Source organism: Patiria miniata, unplaced genomic scaffold (genome assembly GCF_015706575.1).
Source record: "Patiria miniata isolate m_02_andy unplaced genomic scaffold, ASM1570657v1 HiC_scaffold_20, whole genome shotgun sequence".
In the NCBI taxonomy this organism is placed as follows: domain Eukaryota; kingdom Metazoa; phylum Echinodermata; class Asteroidea; order Valvatida; family Asterinidae; genus Patiria; species Patiria miniata.
The window spans coordinates 2368660-2383292 of NW_024037059.1; the positions used below are offsets into that span (position 1 = coordinate 2368660).

General features: G+C 40.8%; 1 protein-coding gene across 1 annotated transcript; it reads right to left on the reverse strand.

The window, feature by feature from the left end:
- Window positions 1-2836: 2836 nt before the first annotated feature.
- Window positions 2837-9873, reverse strand: LOC119728473 (GH3 domain-containing protein-like). Its single transcript, XM_038200726.1, has 7 exons — window positions 9789-9873; window positions 6462-7499; window positions 6165-6300; window positions 5567-5731; window positions 4936-5084; window positions 4528-4625; window positions 2837-4137 (listed from the first exon to the last, which is right to left on the reverse strand). The coding sequence occupies exons 1-7, from the start codon at window positions 9814-9816 to the stop codon at window positions 3916-3918; spliced, it is 1836 nt and encodes a 611-aa protein (XP_038056654.1). The 5' UTR covers window positions 9817-9873; the 3' UTR covers window positions 2837-3915.
- Window positions 9874-14633: the final 4760 nt, after the last annotated feature.

Sequence of the window (14633 nt, forward strand, 5' to 3'; positions counted from 1 at the left end):
AATTTACAACTTATGGGTTTTTGACAAATTATGGCCAATATTATACACATAGTGTGGTCAAATTTGTTTATGTTGTATCAAAATATTGTTTGATATTAGTTTTACCTATTTACTCACATTTGGTTGCGTTGTGGAAATTTAACCTTTGGTTTGAATGCTTACAGTTATTAACTATGTTGGGAAAACTGTTAAACTATCGAGTTATACTGAATCAATGGGACTTTAACATTATGAAATTATGCATGAGGGTTCATCAAGCGGTTAGCATTCAAAATGTGTACATATAATCAATTCAATAAGATGTAAACTATTGTGAATTTGTTAGACTGAAACAGTGGATATGTTAGCGTGTGATACGTTCAAAGAATGAACATGCTGTTAGATGTATGTAAAGTGTGCTATGTCATTCGTTGTGTGGGTACGAACAAGTACGCCCTCTAGTGTTGAAAAGGTGAAAGTTACTTTTTTGATGACAGCATTTTGTGGTCGTATTTCCGGCATGCCCTACTGCTCTGGTGAGCATCGTTGAAAAGGATTGTGGATTTTTGGACATCCATTTGGAAAGACTTTTGAGGCACACATCCATTTGTGATATGGGAAATTCCCCTCTCGGCGTCGTTACGTGTGCCAATAGCGCCCTCTACGTCCACGCATAGATACTTTGCAGATGCTGTGGAGAAGGACCAAAGTGTATCTATGACTACAGGCTTCGTGAACAGCAACACGCTCTACAGGAGGGGAAAATGTCAACTCCTGCCCAGTATGACGGTGTTGGAACAATGCTTGATTGACCACGCCAGTGACCAGAAAAGTTATTCAATGCAGCTGATTTATCCATTTTTTTCTTCTCTTATACAGTTAAAAGCAGCTGTGATGTACAATGGCGATAAAATAAATCCCTAACAAGAAAACTTGAAAAAAAGTTCTAATTCATGCCAGTACAGGATCCTTCGGGATGCCTAAATGCCCTGCACTGTCCTCCGAGATGGATGATCTTGTATGGATATTTGAATGGATTAACTAGTTCGCGCCAGAGGACATGTACACCCGCAAAGGTTTTGCAGTAACCAGAACGGATGACAGATAAACACGCAGGGCCGGAAATATCTGTCAGTGACCCGCTCGCAGCGAGCGAGGCCAGAAATATGAGTGAGCTGCCCGATGGTGATGGCTTTAACCCGCCTGGCATTGAGGTCCAGTCAAAATAATCCCGCGCCTTGTCTTGTCAAAATAATCCTGGCGTGAACTGGTTAAGGCTCTTTTTAAGGGATGTGTTCTAGAACATTGAAAGTAGATACATGTACAGTAGAAAATGTAAAAGGTAAACTCTTAGAGAGTCCGAACATTTGACAAGTTTAAAAATTTGAAGCCAAAGTAGTTTCAAGTGGGTTTGATTAGATGCTAGAGCCGAATGTGCTGAAGTTGGTGTTACAGCCGTGGTTTGGAAAATGGCAGAGGCTCAGTGTTTTATGGGAGTTATGCAACTACAAGCTGGTGCAAAAAGGAAACCCACATTTGACAGCAATTTTCAGCTACTTGTTGAGCATATTTCAAAAATTCAATGTACTGGTACTAAAATAGTGATCTTTAAACATACGCGACGAAAATTCGATTGCAAATGCACATTTTGTCTCTGAGATATGGTTGTTTAAATATGTCATGTGCCAAACCTGTTTGTCCACGGACAGCTTTATGCCATCCGCTTGACTGAGCTGAAATTAGTAAAAATTTCTGCAAAAGTGGGTTTCCTTCTTTTTGTACCACCCCGTAGTAGTACATTTGTGGCAACCTTTTTCCATTTTGCTCACATTAAGATAGTTTCAAAATAAGATAGCAACTGCGATAGTACTTCCGTTTTTTTTTTTTTTTAAGAATGACTTTATCTGTCAGTCTGTTGAAGTCCCACTATAAAAAAAACTTGAATATTTTCTTTTATCTTTAATTCAGTTACTGTTATTACGAGTTCAGTTACATTTGTAAAAAGTTTATTCTGTTGGAGAAGCTTGTAAATACTTGGGTTCTTTATTTTCTCAAACATGATTGAGCAGTTGACTATCAAGGATGCTGTTCACTAAATGCACTTTTACCATAGTAACCATGACCTTTAAATTGACAGAATATAAACAGCAGCATGTCATCTTCAAAACTGGGAAACTGAATTATACCTCCCCTGGTTCAAAACAAATAAAAGATGTGTATATAAGCACACAGCATGTATTGCTTTACAGTTTAAATAATGGTGAACACTATATGGCAGTGTGAGCCAGTAAAATATTAACCCTAACCTTCCCAAATCCTCCAAAATCCTCTTTGCAAAATGGAGGATTTTGCAGGATTGAGGCTGTTATGGCAAAAATGTGTGGCTGATTTGGGAGGATGCACGGTGTCAAGGTCTTGGGCTGGACCTTGTGTTGTTTATGCTCAGCCGTGCATAATTTAGCCTTATAGATTAAACTTGAAATCCTCCGCACTGCTCCAGGATGTTGCTGGCTCTGCCTTAACATACTGACAGTGATTGCCGGAGGATTTTGCAGGATTGAGGCGGTGGTCACCCCTCCAAGGACCACATTCAAGAAATAACGGAGGATTTTTACATGGAGGCAGTTGGAGGATTTTGCAGGATTTAGGTTGCATCTTAGCAAAAATGCCTTGGGAGTTAAGGTCAAGAATCAAATTCTTTAAAAGTGTTGAATTCTCTGAGATGCTAGCCCTGTCTCACCCTTTGGTTCCTGTACTGCCCCAAAGCGCCATGCCTGTTACTCCTTATCCACCCAAGCCACCCCAGTATTCTTATGGTGTGATGAAAATACAATGTAATACAATGTAATACAAGTGCTAGTGGGTTAAATTTGTATCATGTTCAATGCAAACTGACAATAAATGAGTAATTCTTGTCTTATACAATGTACATCACGTGATCATGTTTCTGTTCATGTGCCTCCATTGCCAGCAAAACTGAAAACTATTCATGTGGGGAATTTCGGGCGTCAAACTTCTACATATTCTATTAGAATTATTTGTTATCTAACCCCAGGCATCACACACATTTCACCTATCACATTCTAGTAAAAAAGTAATAATAATACTTGACTAAAGAGTATCAAAATATATTTTATCAAATACTTCAATATTATAGTACAAGTCTTCACACACTATATGCATACTCTGGCAGTATCAATATATCGTGTGAATATGTACATGCGACATGCATCTTCTAAGGTCAGTAATATATAACTGAATGCACCATATCGAATAATGGTTACAAGAAAATACAATTTAGATATTTTGATAAACTGACCATTAGAAATAATTGTATGATGTTCAAATGTTGAGGTGCACAATAAACTTCTTGTATGCAAGGCAGTGTAATAATATTCATTGATGTGGCAGCATGTTTATCCTACTATCTGAACAGTCACAGACAATCAATCATCTTCCCTGCCATGCCTTTTACACATGTTAGTTACCAACAGTCAGATCATATTTCAAGGAAGCACTGTGACTAGACAAATTCAGTCAACAGACAAAAGCAGGCAAGTGGTAGGCACAGCTGTCTTATCAATCGCCCACAGGCAAAGCATAGCTGTATCAAGTTACATGAAGAGTCACAGCCAGTCGATCCTGCTTTATATTTATGTAGGCTGTGGGCACTTAAAAACAGTCACTTGATTGATTTTGACTGAAAGGACGCCTTTGCAATGAATGCATGTTTGCATAGGAGGGTTAATACAAAAGACAGTGTGTATAGACCATTATCATGTTGCGACCATCTTGATCTTTTCCCATTCAAATCAACATAACCAAAGTGAGGCTTGAAGGAAAAATAATCTGGTTCCTTTCTGCACAAAAATCATCATTCAGTCCTGTTATTGGACACAGGGAACATGACTGAAATGGCGGCAGCATGATAAAGGTCTATAACTCAATGTTATTGAACAAGAATTTTGCTGCCTCTGGCCGCCTCATGACCCGTGGCACTTTGAACTGGTTGACGGACACGCTCCGCGTCTTCAGCGAGAATCGCTTGAGGCGTTTGAAGGAACCTCTCCTGACGATGTGGACCACTGCGGGAGCGATGCTGCCTTTCTCCCTGAAGGAGTTGTAGACGAAGGACTGCTGGCGTAGATTCTCATCCAGCTGGGCCAAAAGACAAGAAAAGTTGTTTTCAAGTTCTTAGGATTTTCTCTTGTGGGACTCGAACCCAAAACCTCCTGCTTACTAGTGCAGACATCTGAACTTCTTGACCATCTAGGGTCAGCTGGTCAGTTTAATGCTGTAATAGAGCAGTTATGACATCTTCAAATTTATATTTCCTATGCGAAATTCCAATTTTCCAATGAAACCAAGAATGTTTTGTAAGGGCTTAAGCTTGAAAACCCAAGGTTACCTGTGTAGGAATGACAATCAAAAGTCCAGTAAATTGGACAATAACAAATGAATGTTCTTGCCAAAGTTCATTTGAATAGGCCCAAGACCAATATTCTATCTGAGTGCAGTAGCTGACGAACTGTTCAAACAAATTCATACCTGCAGCTTCTGTTTGTCGTCTAAGTGAACCGGTGCTTTAACATCTCTCTCATTGGCCAACTCCACAAAGACAATATAGCGTGGGAACGAATTATCATCTGTTACCAAAAAATTGAACGAGAAATACCAAATTGAGCTCATTTTCCATAAGTCTACCTTTCGAGAAAAAAAAACGAGTTAGTTTCTTGACTAGATATTTGATCACCAAGGTTCAATGACTGAATGTCTGTTGTGATGTAGGAAGAAATAACACCTTGAGAGTTAGGGTTAGGCCGCGTTCGAAATACTTCCCTACGGCTTGCACATGCACACGCCCCTATGGTAGCGGCTGTAGCCACTATCCCACAGACTCTTGTGTTACCGCTAGCCATAGCCATGTCATTTGGACGCAACTCAAGCTCAACTGACCAGTGTCCTGTTTTTCCAGCAGGGGGCTCTCAGCACACGAGTAGTCTACCAGCGACACTCCCTCCCAGCCATCCACGGTCTCTGTCAGAGCCTTGTACAAGATGTCCTCTGACGTCTTCTCCCCTCTCACATTCAGATACTGGCCTTTCCTGGTTGCAGGAATAACATCAAAATACATGTCGTCATTTCTTCAAACAAGTCATCTTATATTAACCAGGTCCTATTCAAGCTTAAGTGATCTGCAAGAAGGATTAAACCAATATTCATAAATACCTGTCACGTGAGAGGGGTGGCGCAATATTCGTAACGCACATAATAAATACAAATAGGTAACGGAAAAGAAGAGGAAAAAAAAGACGATTGTGACAATGCAAATGCTCAAGATCGGTTTAATTTGTTCCCTACTCTCACAAGTACCTGTTCATACTCCTTGGTGGAGAGACTGGCAATTACAGTAAAGTGTCTTGCCCAAGAACACAAGCACCATGAACCCTGTTGGGTTTGAACTCACTGTTTTTTTTTTTTTTGGTGTTCCCTGTTTTCTGCTCAATAGGACACTGAATGAGTTGGGCCATGATTTTTCATTTTATTCACTTTTGGGGATTTTTTTTCCGTGCATTTGAGACGTTACCTGTATTTCAGCTCAATGACTGGACACTGATTGTAGAAGTCGACGACTTTGACCACATCGCCAAAGCGGAACCTGTACAGCCCGCCGGCGTTGGTAATCACCAACTCATAAGATGAACCTTTGGTGACTTGGTCTATGAACAGCGTCTGGGGTTGGTCCTCAAAGCTACATGGAAAAGAAAAAAAAATTCTTTGGGACTGTTCAAATTCCTTTTTTTTTAAGCTGGTCTTAAATCTTGTGACAGTAATACTTAAAGACTACCATGGCCTTTTTTAAGTTGATGAATTTCCATTGAATTGAAATGAGTACAGATCGCACAAATTACATTCTCAAAAATAATGTGAACAAGTATGACCGTTATCAGTAAGCAAGCTGTTTTTCTTCTAACTAGATACCTGTTTATGGTAAACAATTTTGTGAGTTAAGCAAATTGTTCTGTGTGTTAAGCAAAATTTTGGGGTTTAGCAGCTTCTCTGTGAATTTGGCCCCTGGTAGGTAGACAACATTTCACCTCTATTACATCTAATTCCCACATTTGACTGGTACTTTAGGCAATGTAGCTGGAGTGATCCATGAGGGTGTGTGGGGGTCTGCTTACATTTTGTCCACTGGGATGAACTCGTAGAACATGCTCCGCGGGGCCAGAAGGTATCGTCTCTTTTCACTCTTGGGCCAGATGTTGACTCCGATAAGACCCTCTGTTGCAGCATATAGAGCAGAGTATGTGGGAATATCTAGAGGAGACACAGGAAAAAAATGAAAATAAATAGGTTGCTTACTTTGGGGAGAGGGTATGGCAATTTTTTTTTTCCAAGTTGTTGTTTTGTTTTTTTACTTTTCAAAGTTAGAAGTGACATTTGGTTGTTTTAATTAGTGAAATTTGTCGATGGCGTACCTTTTGTGTAACATTCATCTAGCAACTTTCCATACATCTGAAACGGACCAGAATCAACCGCAGCGACAACGTTCAGATGTGGCCAGATTCTCTTGGCGATTCCCTCGAAGCCTTTCTCAAACTCCTCGCGCAGCTCTGCTGCCCTCGCAGGGTCTGGCTTGATCATCTGGTCTAGGCACTTGCGCACGTCGTCGTCGATTTGGAGGCTTGGCGAGATGCGACCGCACTCGATGTCTTTCACCAGGCTCGGCCACTTACGTTCCAGTTCAACGAACGCAGTGTGGACCAGCGACGCAAAATTTGCCTCGATCATGCCCAGGTTTCTGTCCATCAGACCGAACAGGAGGTGAATGTACAAGGCCTCAGGCTCGGTCATTATGTCGTAACCAGCCAGAGGGGTGGTATAAAGTGGGAGGAGCCCCTTGGTGGATTTAGGGGAGGAGGAATTCGGTCCGACAGGTATGCCCCCAGCGGAAAGGCGAGACTTGGGCGTGTAAAAGAACTTGAGGATCTTTTGTAGGTTGTTCGTCTGTGGGTATGCATTGTACATGGCGTTGTACAGGACCGAGACTCCCTGCGTGAAGAATGCCAAGGATTGGCCTTTGGTCATCGGGATGATGCTACTCTTGCCGGAAGTTCCCGAAGTAACGCCGAGTATGATTGGTCGGTCTGGGGTCAAGATCCCATGCTCCCCCGCCGCGACGCGCTCAATGTATGGCTTGACGTCATTGTACCTCATCAGTGGATGCTTCCTACGGAACTCTTCTCTATCGGTGACATCCGCAAAATTGAAGTCCTGTCCGTACACAAGACCAGAGGCCTCCTTGATCCTTGCTAATAGGATTTCATCTTGGACTGCCCGGCAGTTCTTGGTGTCGTTCTCCAGTCTGTTCCGCATCCTGTTACCGATGAGACTGATCAGTTTGTTGATGACATACTGCCTCACAAGGCTGTCGATGGTGTGCAGTTTGGATCGTCGCTGGTGGTAGATGTCATTGGCGACCATTATTGTGGATACCAGGGCAACTGCACCAAAACCTTTATAAAGGAAGGGGGAAAAAACACCAAATTTAAATATGAAACACATTGTAGTGTACAGTGTAGTACTACTACCCCGTCTATGATCCTTACCTGGTTTGACATCACATTCACATCACATAATATTTTGTTACTTTCTTCAATGATGATCATGTTAACTTATAGCCCGACTGCGTCTGGCCGTACAGTACTATCGCAAGCTCTGTAGTACGGCCAGACGCCCGATGCTTCCACAGAGACTGAATTTTTTTGGCCGCCGATGTAGCGATTTTGCTACATCTTTCGATCGCGTTTATCTTTTCATCCAGGACACGAATTTCCAAAGTTAAGGTTCGTAGTCGTAGAGCAACTCATACCTTTTCGAAAAAACGTTCTTTGGTCTCAATATTTTCATCCATCTGGCCACAAGACGAATTTCAGTCATCAGATTCCACAAATATCGTCCCCCATGCGATCCCCCATGCGATTTCAAAATGGCGGCCGCGCTGTAATGTATGCATTATGCGAGCGCACTTGGGCAAGATAATGAATATGCATCATAGTTTATGACGTTTGTCGGACACTCAGCGCGGCTGGCCATACAAACACGAGGTCATGAACTAAATAATGCATATTCATTATCTTGCCCAAGCGCGCTCGCATAATGCATACATTACAGCGCGGCTGCCATTTTGAAATCGCATGGGGGATCGCATGGGGGACGATATTTGTGGAATCTGATGACTGAAATTCGTCTTGTGGCCAGATGGATGAAATTATTGAAACCAAAGAACGTTTTTTAGAAAAGGTATGAGTTGCTCTACGACTACGAACCTTAACTTTGGAAATTTGTGTCCTGGATGAAAAGATAATTGCGATCGAAAGATGTAGCAAAATCGCTACATCGGCGGCCAAAAAAATTCAGTCTCTGTGGAAGCATCGGGCGTCTGGCCGTACTACAGAGCTTGCGATAGTACTGTACGGCCAGACGCAGTCGGGCTAGTTAACTTAATGTGTCTGTAACAAGTACATGTACAGCACTTCCTAGTTTACTATGAAGATTAGACTCATTAGAATTTTGAATCCTTCCCCCCCCCCAACCTCCACCCCCCCCCCTCCCGCAGTCGCAGACAAAACTAAAGTTGAGTGTTTGCACTCATCATGCACGTCTAGCTTGAGTAACTCCAGCTGACATGCTTGTCACGCCCCAACTATCGCATCGGTCCCAACTATAGTTGGGCCTGTCCCAACTATAGTTCCACAGTTGGGCTAGCCCAACTATAGTTGGGCCTGTCCCAACTATAGTTGGGACGGTCCCAACTGTAAGTTCCACTGTTGGGCTGGCCCATCTATAGTTGGGCCACTCCGATCTTTTTATTTTGCGGTGTCCCAACTATAGTTTACATTGATGTACAACTGTAAAACGTTCCCTACAGCTCTGATACACGTCTGACTTTACTGGGGACCACTGAAATTAGTTATTGATGGGGCGAATCTATAGTTGGGCCACTCCAATCTTTTTATTTTGCGGTCCCAACTATAGTGTACATTGTTGTACGATTATAAAACATTCCCTACAACTCTAATACACATCTGACTTTACTTGGGACTAATGAAATTATCTATGGGTGGGGACCATCTGTAGTTGGGCCACCGCAATATTTTTATTTGGCGGTCCCAACTATAGTTTACATTGATGTACGACGACTATAAAACATTCCCTACAGCTCTGTTACATACTGTCCGACTTTACTTGGGACCTTTGACATTAGCTATGGGTGGGGCCCATCTATAGTTGGCCGGCCATGGCAATCTTTGAATTTTGCAAAATGTTGCTGGACAATCAACCCAGCAGCTGGACAACTCATCCAACTAGGCAGTACCACGTGACCGGCCAGCCTTGCGGCATGCATGCACGACGAATACACGGTGCCAGCGCCGCGGAACATTTAATCCAACAAGATCTATCAAGCATGAAGCATCCGGCGCAACTCCAGTCCTAACTATAGTTGGGCCGACCCAACTGCCGCACTATAGTTGGGACAGTCCCAACTATAGTTGGGACCGATGCGATAGTTGGGGCGTGACATGCTCATATTCATTCACATGTGAATGAATATGAGCATGTCAGCTGGAGTTACTCAAGCTAATGCACGTCATGCAGTTAGCCAAATTGTAAACAACATGGTTGGTAAACAGACATTTTAATTTTTATTCCTCCATTACGTAAACACTTTTAAAAAGTATGGCTCTAGTTCTCGAGTAGAGTAAATTGTCTCCAAAACAAATCTGACGTTGGCCTTTGTTTACCTTTCGCAACAGCTCTTAAAACCCCCATATCTGTGGAAAATGTTCACGGACACGACATCCGTCGCGGTATCACTCGTCAACAGGATAGGAACAGGACGTATGTGTACGTATATAATTATACACAGTCTGTATGGAGATCAATGGTACACACGGGTCGCACTAAACAGCGTCAACACAGCGTCAACACAGCGTCAACACATGACAGAAGCGTCAACACACCGTCAACACATCCAAAACACATTCTGAATTGACAAAAAGGGCATATAATTGTGAAACATACAATAAAGGAGAATTTCCATTGGATTGAGTTTCCATTTCGTTGTTAAAAATATCGTATTTTCACGCGAAAAAAATGACCTTAACTTGCACGGCCGTTGTCCGCCATCTTGACTTCGCACAAAGCTTGGACTACACCATTTCAAGTAGGGGTGTGTAGGTAATGACATTATCTTGTCATAAACAACAGAGGGCGCCTTGCAATATTATACAATAATGTAAATACCAACGAACAAGTAAAGAAAATTAAACAACAAAGGCAATTGCAGCGTAAACACAGCATTAAATTGTTAGTCTTTGCAGATATTTTTAACACTGGCGACCCCGGCCGCGTCCCTCTCTGTTGGTTTATTGTACAACGCTATCACCCTTTAGAATAATGGTATGGTCCGCGCTGCCATTGAGGCAACATGGCGGGTGTTCGGTAGCCGATTTCGGAGCGGCACGGAGCCAATTTTCTTGAACTAAAAATCGCGATTTTCAGACGTTTAACCTATTGATTTTAAGCACAAATCTTGTTTCGGTCCATACTGTATGGGTTACATACTGCTTTTGTCAATTTTAATGCATTTTGGATGTGTTGACGCTGTGTTGACGCTGTGTTGACGCTTTGGAGTGTGTTGACGCTGTGTTGACGCTGTTTAGTATGACCGGTACACACACGTACGCGCGGCACACTAGACCCGTGAACGTGGCTTTAACGCCACGTTCACGGGTCTAGCGCGGCACCAGCCTCACCATATGTCGAGCGCACTCCGAGTCCCACGCGCAAGTTTAAACCTGCGCGCGCAAGTTTCCTATCGCATACAAATTATCTGATCCCACTTCCATGGGCGTCGCCAGGATATTTTTTTTCTAGTGGGCAAATCACATTTTCCTGATTTATAAATTTGTTCGAGGGTGGGCAGGACCATTGGCCCACCGCCACCCATTAAATTGACTTCGCTCCTCCCCCCCCCCCGCGCCGCCCATGAAGACTTCTCTTGAAAACAAAAATTAACAATGCCAAGACAGAATAATAGAATAAAATCAATCTTTCTCTCTTTTTTTAATTTTATTGCGTACTTTTCGAAAAACTTGTACATTGGTACTGTGTAATTACAAAAAGATCAGTACAGATCACAAATTTGTGACAATCTTATGAAATTAAAATTTTAAAATGAAGGCTAAATATTGTACTAAAGACTTGTGCCCCAAATAACTTGTGTCTCTGATGCATTTTTACCCTTTTCAATAATTCTTGGAACCTGGGAAAGGCAAAAAAAACCTAAAACCCTTTATGGGGAAAAAAATGTTAAAAATTCCTTTCCGACCCTCTTTGTTTAGCGATCAAGCACAATGCTCCAGGTGTAATTAAAATGGCAGCGCCCTCTGTTGGGATTTAGTTGACTTTGTGCTTTCATTCATAATGGCTTATTCATACTAGTTGGCCATTTTTGTCGAGTTGCCTGAATGTATTTCATTAATTGATATTAACTGTTGAATGGGATGGCGCCAGGCTATTTATGCAGACATAATGCAGACTTATTTTAATGTCCTTTTTTTTTTTTAATCTGACTCATTAGGGAATGTTTAATTACAAATATTAAAATATTCATTGAAGCAGACTGGAGTTAATTAGTAATTAACTTGCTTTCATTTCTCTTCGCAAGTTCCAAAAATTAAGATTTTACCTCACTCGTGCATAACTTGGCCCATTGAGGTTTAAATGTGGATTCGAAAGCACCCTCTGTTGATTCAAGTATTTTAATACAGAACGAAGGACATTAAAGCACCGCCTTTGATTTAGGACTTACAAGTGTCAGTTTTGGAAAACAATCCGGTTCGTTAGTAAAAACGTCATACACGCACGTGCACCACTGATTACTAGCGCCCATTGGCTACAAACACTCGAGCTGCGTTAACTTCCGGTTCCAATCGTGCAGAAAGTGCTGGAGGTGACGTCACACTAACGAACCAGATAGAATGAACCTGCTTTCCAAAGTTAATAAATATCGCAAATATATCTTTTTGAGTGTTGAAACTGAGGATTTCGAACTCAAAAAGCCCCTTCTTTGAAGAAAAACAGTTTAATTATACTTAAAGGATAAAGTAGGGGCCTATTTATTAAGATAGGTTCAGCTTTTATCAATTGTTTACATCAATATTTTGTTAAAATCAAAAGAGTTGGGTGTGAAAGGGAGGCAAAGGCTTCGGGTCCCCTCCCCCCCCCCCCTCCCCTCAATCAAAATTCAGTATTTTCTTATTTTTTGTAAGTCAAAATCATGACATTGGGCAAATTAACACTGTGCTTATCTTTTTGCTTCATATGAACCATGCAATTTGATTAAACATGCAGGGAGTAACAAAAAAACAATCAAACTAAACTCAACTCGAATTCATGCAAACAAACATTACAAACAGAAAAGCACAGTGTAATTTCAATGTCTAGATGCGTTTTGATTAAAAAAAAGGCTCCAATGGTTAAAAATTCTATTTGAATTTGTGAACTTGTGAGTACCTTTTTGTAAGTGCATGAGTTGGTCTGTTTAATTTCTTTTTTTGGGGGGGGGGGTCCTCTAACCCTAAACATTTGTATAGCTCTGACATTTTAAACAGCATATTTTATATAGCTACATGTATCTGAACATTGCTCAGTAATTCAAAATTCCATGAATTTTTAAACTGCCTCCTCTATTGGGCACAAAAACATTTTTTTATGGGAAAAGTGCAAAATTCTTGTAAATTATAATATCTATATTTTTAAATTGGGTTGAGAGCGGTACTGCTATATAACTTTCATTGGGGTGCATTTATCATGAATAATTCAAATCATTTTAACAAATAAATAATTGTGCTACATATTTCAACCATTTAGAATACTTATGCTAAATTGTTATGTAGATGAGTTTTCAGGTTTTATTGGTTTCGTAAAAGGTCCAAAACTTGCTTTTTGCATATTTCAATATATTTTTGAAAGCATTTTAGCTCAATTCAAAAGTTTATCAGCAAATTCCAAAGTTCACAGATTACAATCTTCTTTCAATTTTTGAGGGGACATTTAATTTGTTATTTATTCTGTGGTCAAAGGGAAGGGGGTACACAAGCGGCAGCTGGCAATCCATCTCTGTATCTGCTGTCGTTGGTGGCTAAGCTTGGCGAATCTACAAAAAGTATGAAGATCAAAAACATGGCATTAAATAAATAATTTTAATAGGTCAGTCACACAGTCACATTTGTGGAAGCATAACACTCTTGCAGCAGCAGAAGGCCAAACCATGTGACTCACAAAGCAGTTAACTATTACATGTACTTTTTGTTTTCTGGAAATAGCAAATTATCACCTAAGTAAAAACATTATACAAAGTGGTACAAAAAGAAGGAAACCCACTTTTGACAGCAAGTTTAACCTGCTTGTTCAGCATAGTTCAAAAATTCAATTTAAAGGTGTTAAAACATTTTTCTTCAACGTAAGTGACGAAAAAAATGATTACAAATGCACGTTTGTCTCTGAGATGTGGTAGTTTAAAAAATTCAAGTGCCAAAGATGGCTTTAATCCATCCATTTGATTGAGCTCCGGAGCTTGATTTGAAGAAAAAAAAACAATACACTTGACTTACATGTGGACAACAGTGTTTTTGGTGACTTGTATTCAAACAATCACAATAACAATATATTTTTTTTTAAAGATTTTTTCACCATGTATGGTTGAAGACCTATACTTCACTACTTTATCAAAAAGTTCAAATAAGTTAAGTATAAGTAGGTTACCATTCCTGTCAAAAGTGAGTTTCCTTCTTTTTGTTCCAACCTGTAGCTGATTGATGAGACTGAACCAAACACGGGTTACTGATTGGTTCATTTTCATGGGTCAGTTTACCTCAGAAATAGGTGTTCTCCCTGTCTCCAGTTCCTCAGGTTCATCAGAGACAGGCGTTGATACAGCTACATCAGCCTCTCACTCATCAACTGTATCAATGCATGGTCGTCATCTTCTAAAACATTTAAAAGAGAGAACTGAATACATCAGAAAATATGAAACAAAAGTGAAATCAATTACAATAATTATGGATCCTTCACGTCCACCAGAAAAGCAATCTATGTATTTTTATGAAATACATGTATCTTTTTTTTGATTGGGACCCAAAATTATTTAAGTAGAAAAAGTCTCAATTAAAGATTACATTTTTTGTTTTTTATCATTCTAGCCATCTTTCTTACCTCTCAGGGAGAATTAACCTCAAAAATCAGAAACTGCAAGCTGAGCAAACAGAGCGGATCGCCTGCATGGTTATCTTCCTTACCTCCAGATCTTCTGTTTCATCACTATGGGTAGGGGTATCCTCGTCAGGATGGAACATCCTCTTGCTCATCTAGTCAGTCTCATCTGGGCTTGGTGGTCATCATCTTCTGAAAGAGTTAAACAAGTACCAGAGGAACATGCGCGGTTCTAGAACCAATATTTTGGGGGGCTACCACGGTGGATCCAGAATTTTTTCAGGGAGGCGTGCTGAAATGTTGACCGGTTATTTTTTCCAGACACTTAGGCCTCCGAAAATCAATGGGGGGGGGGGGGGGGGGGGGGGCTC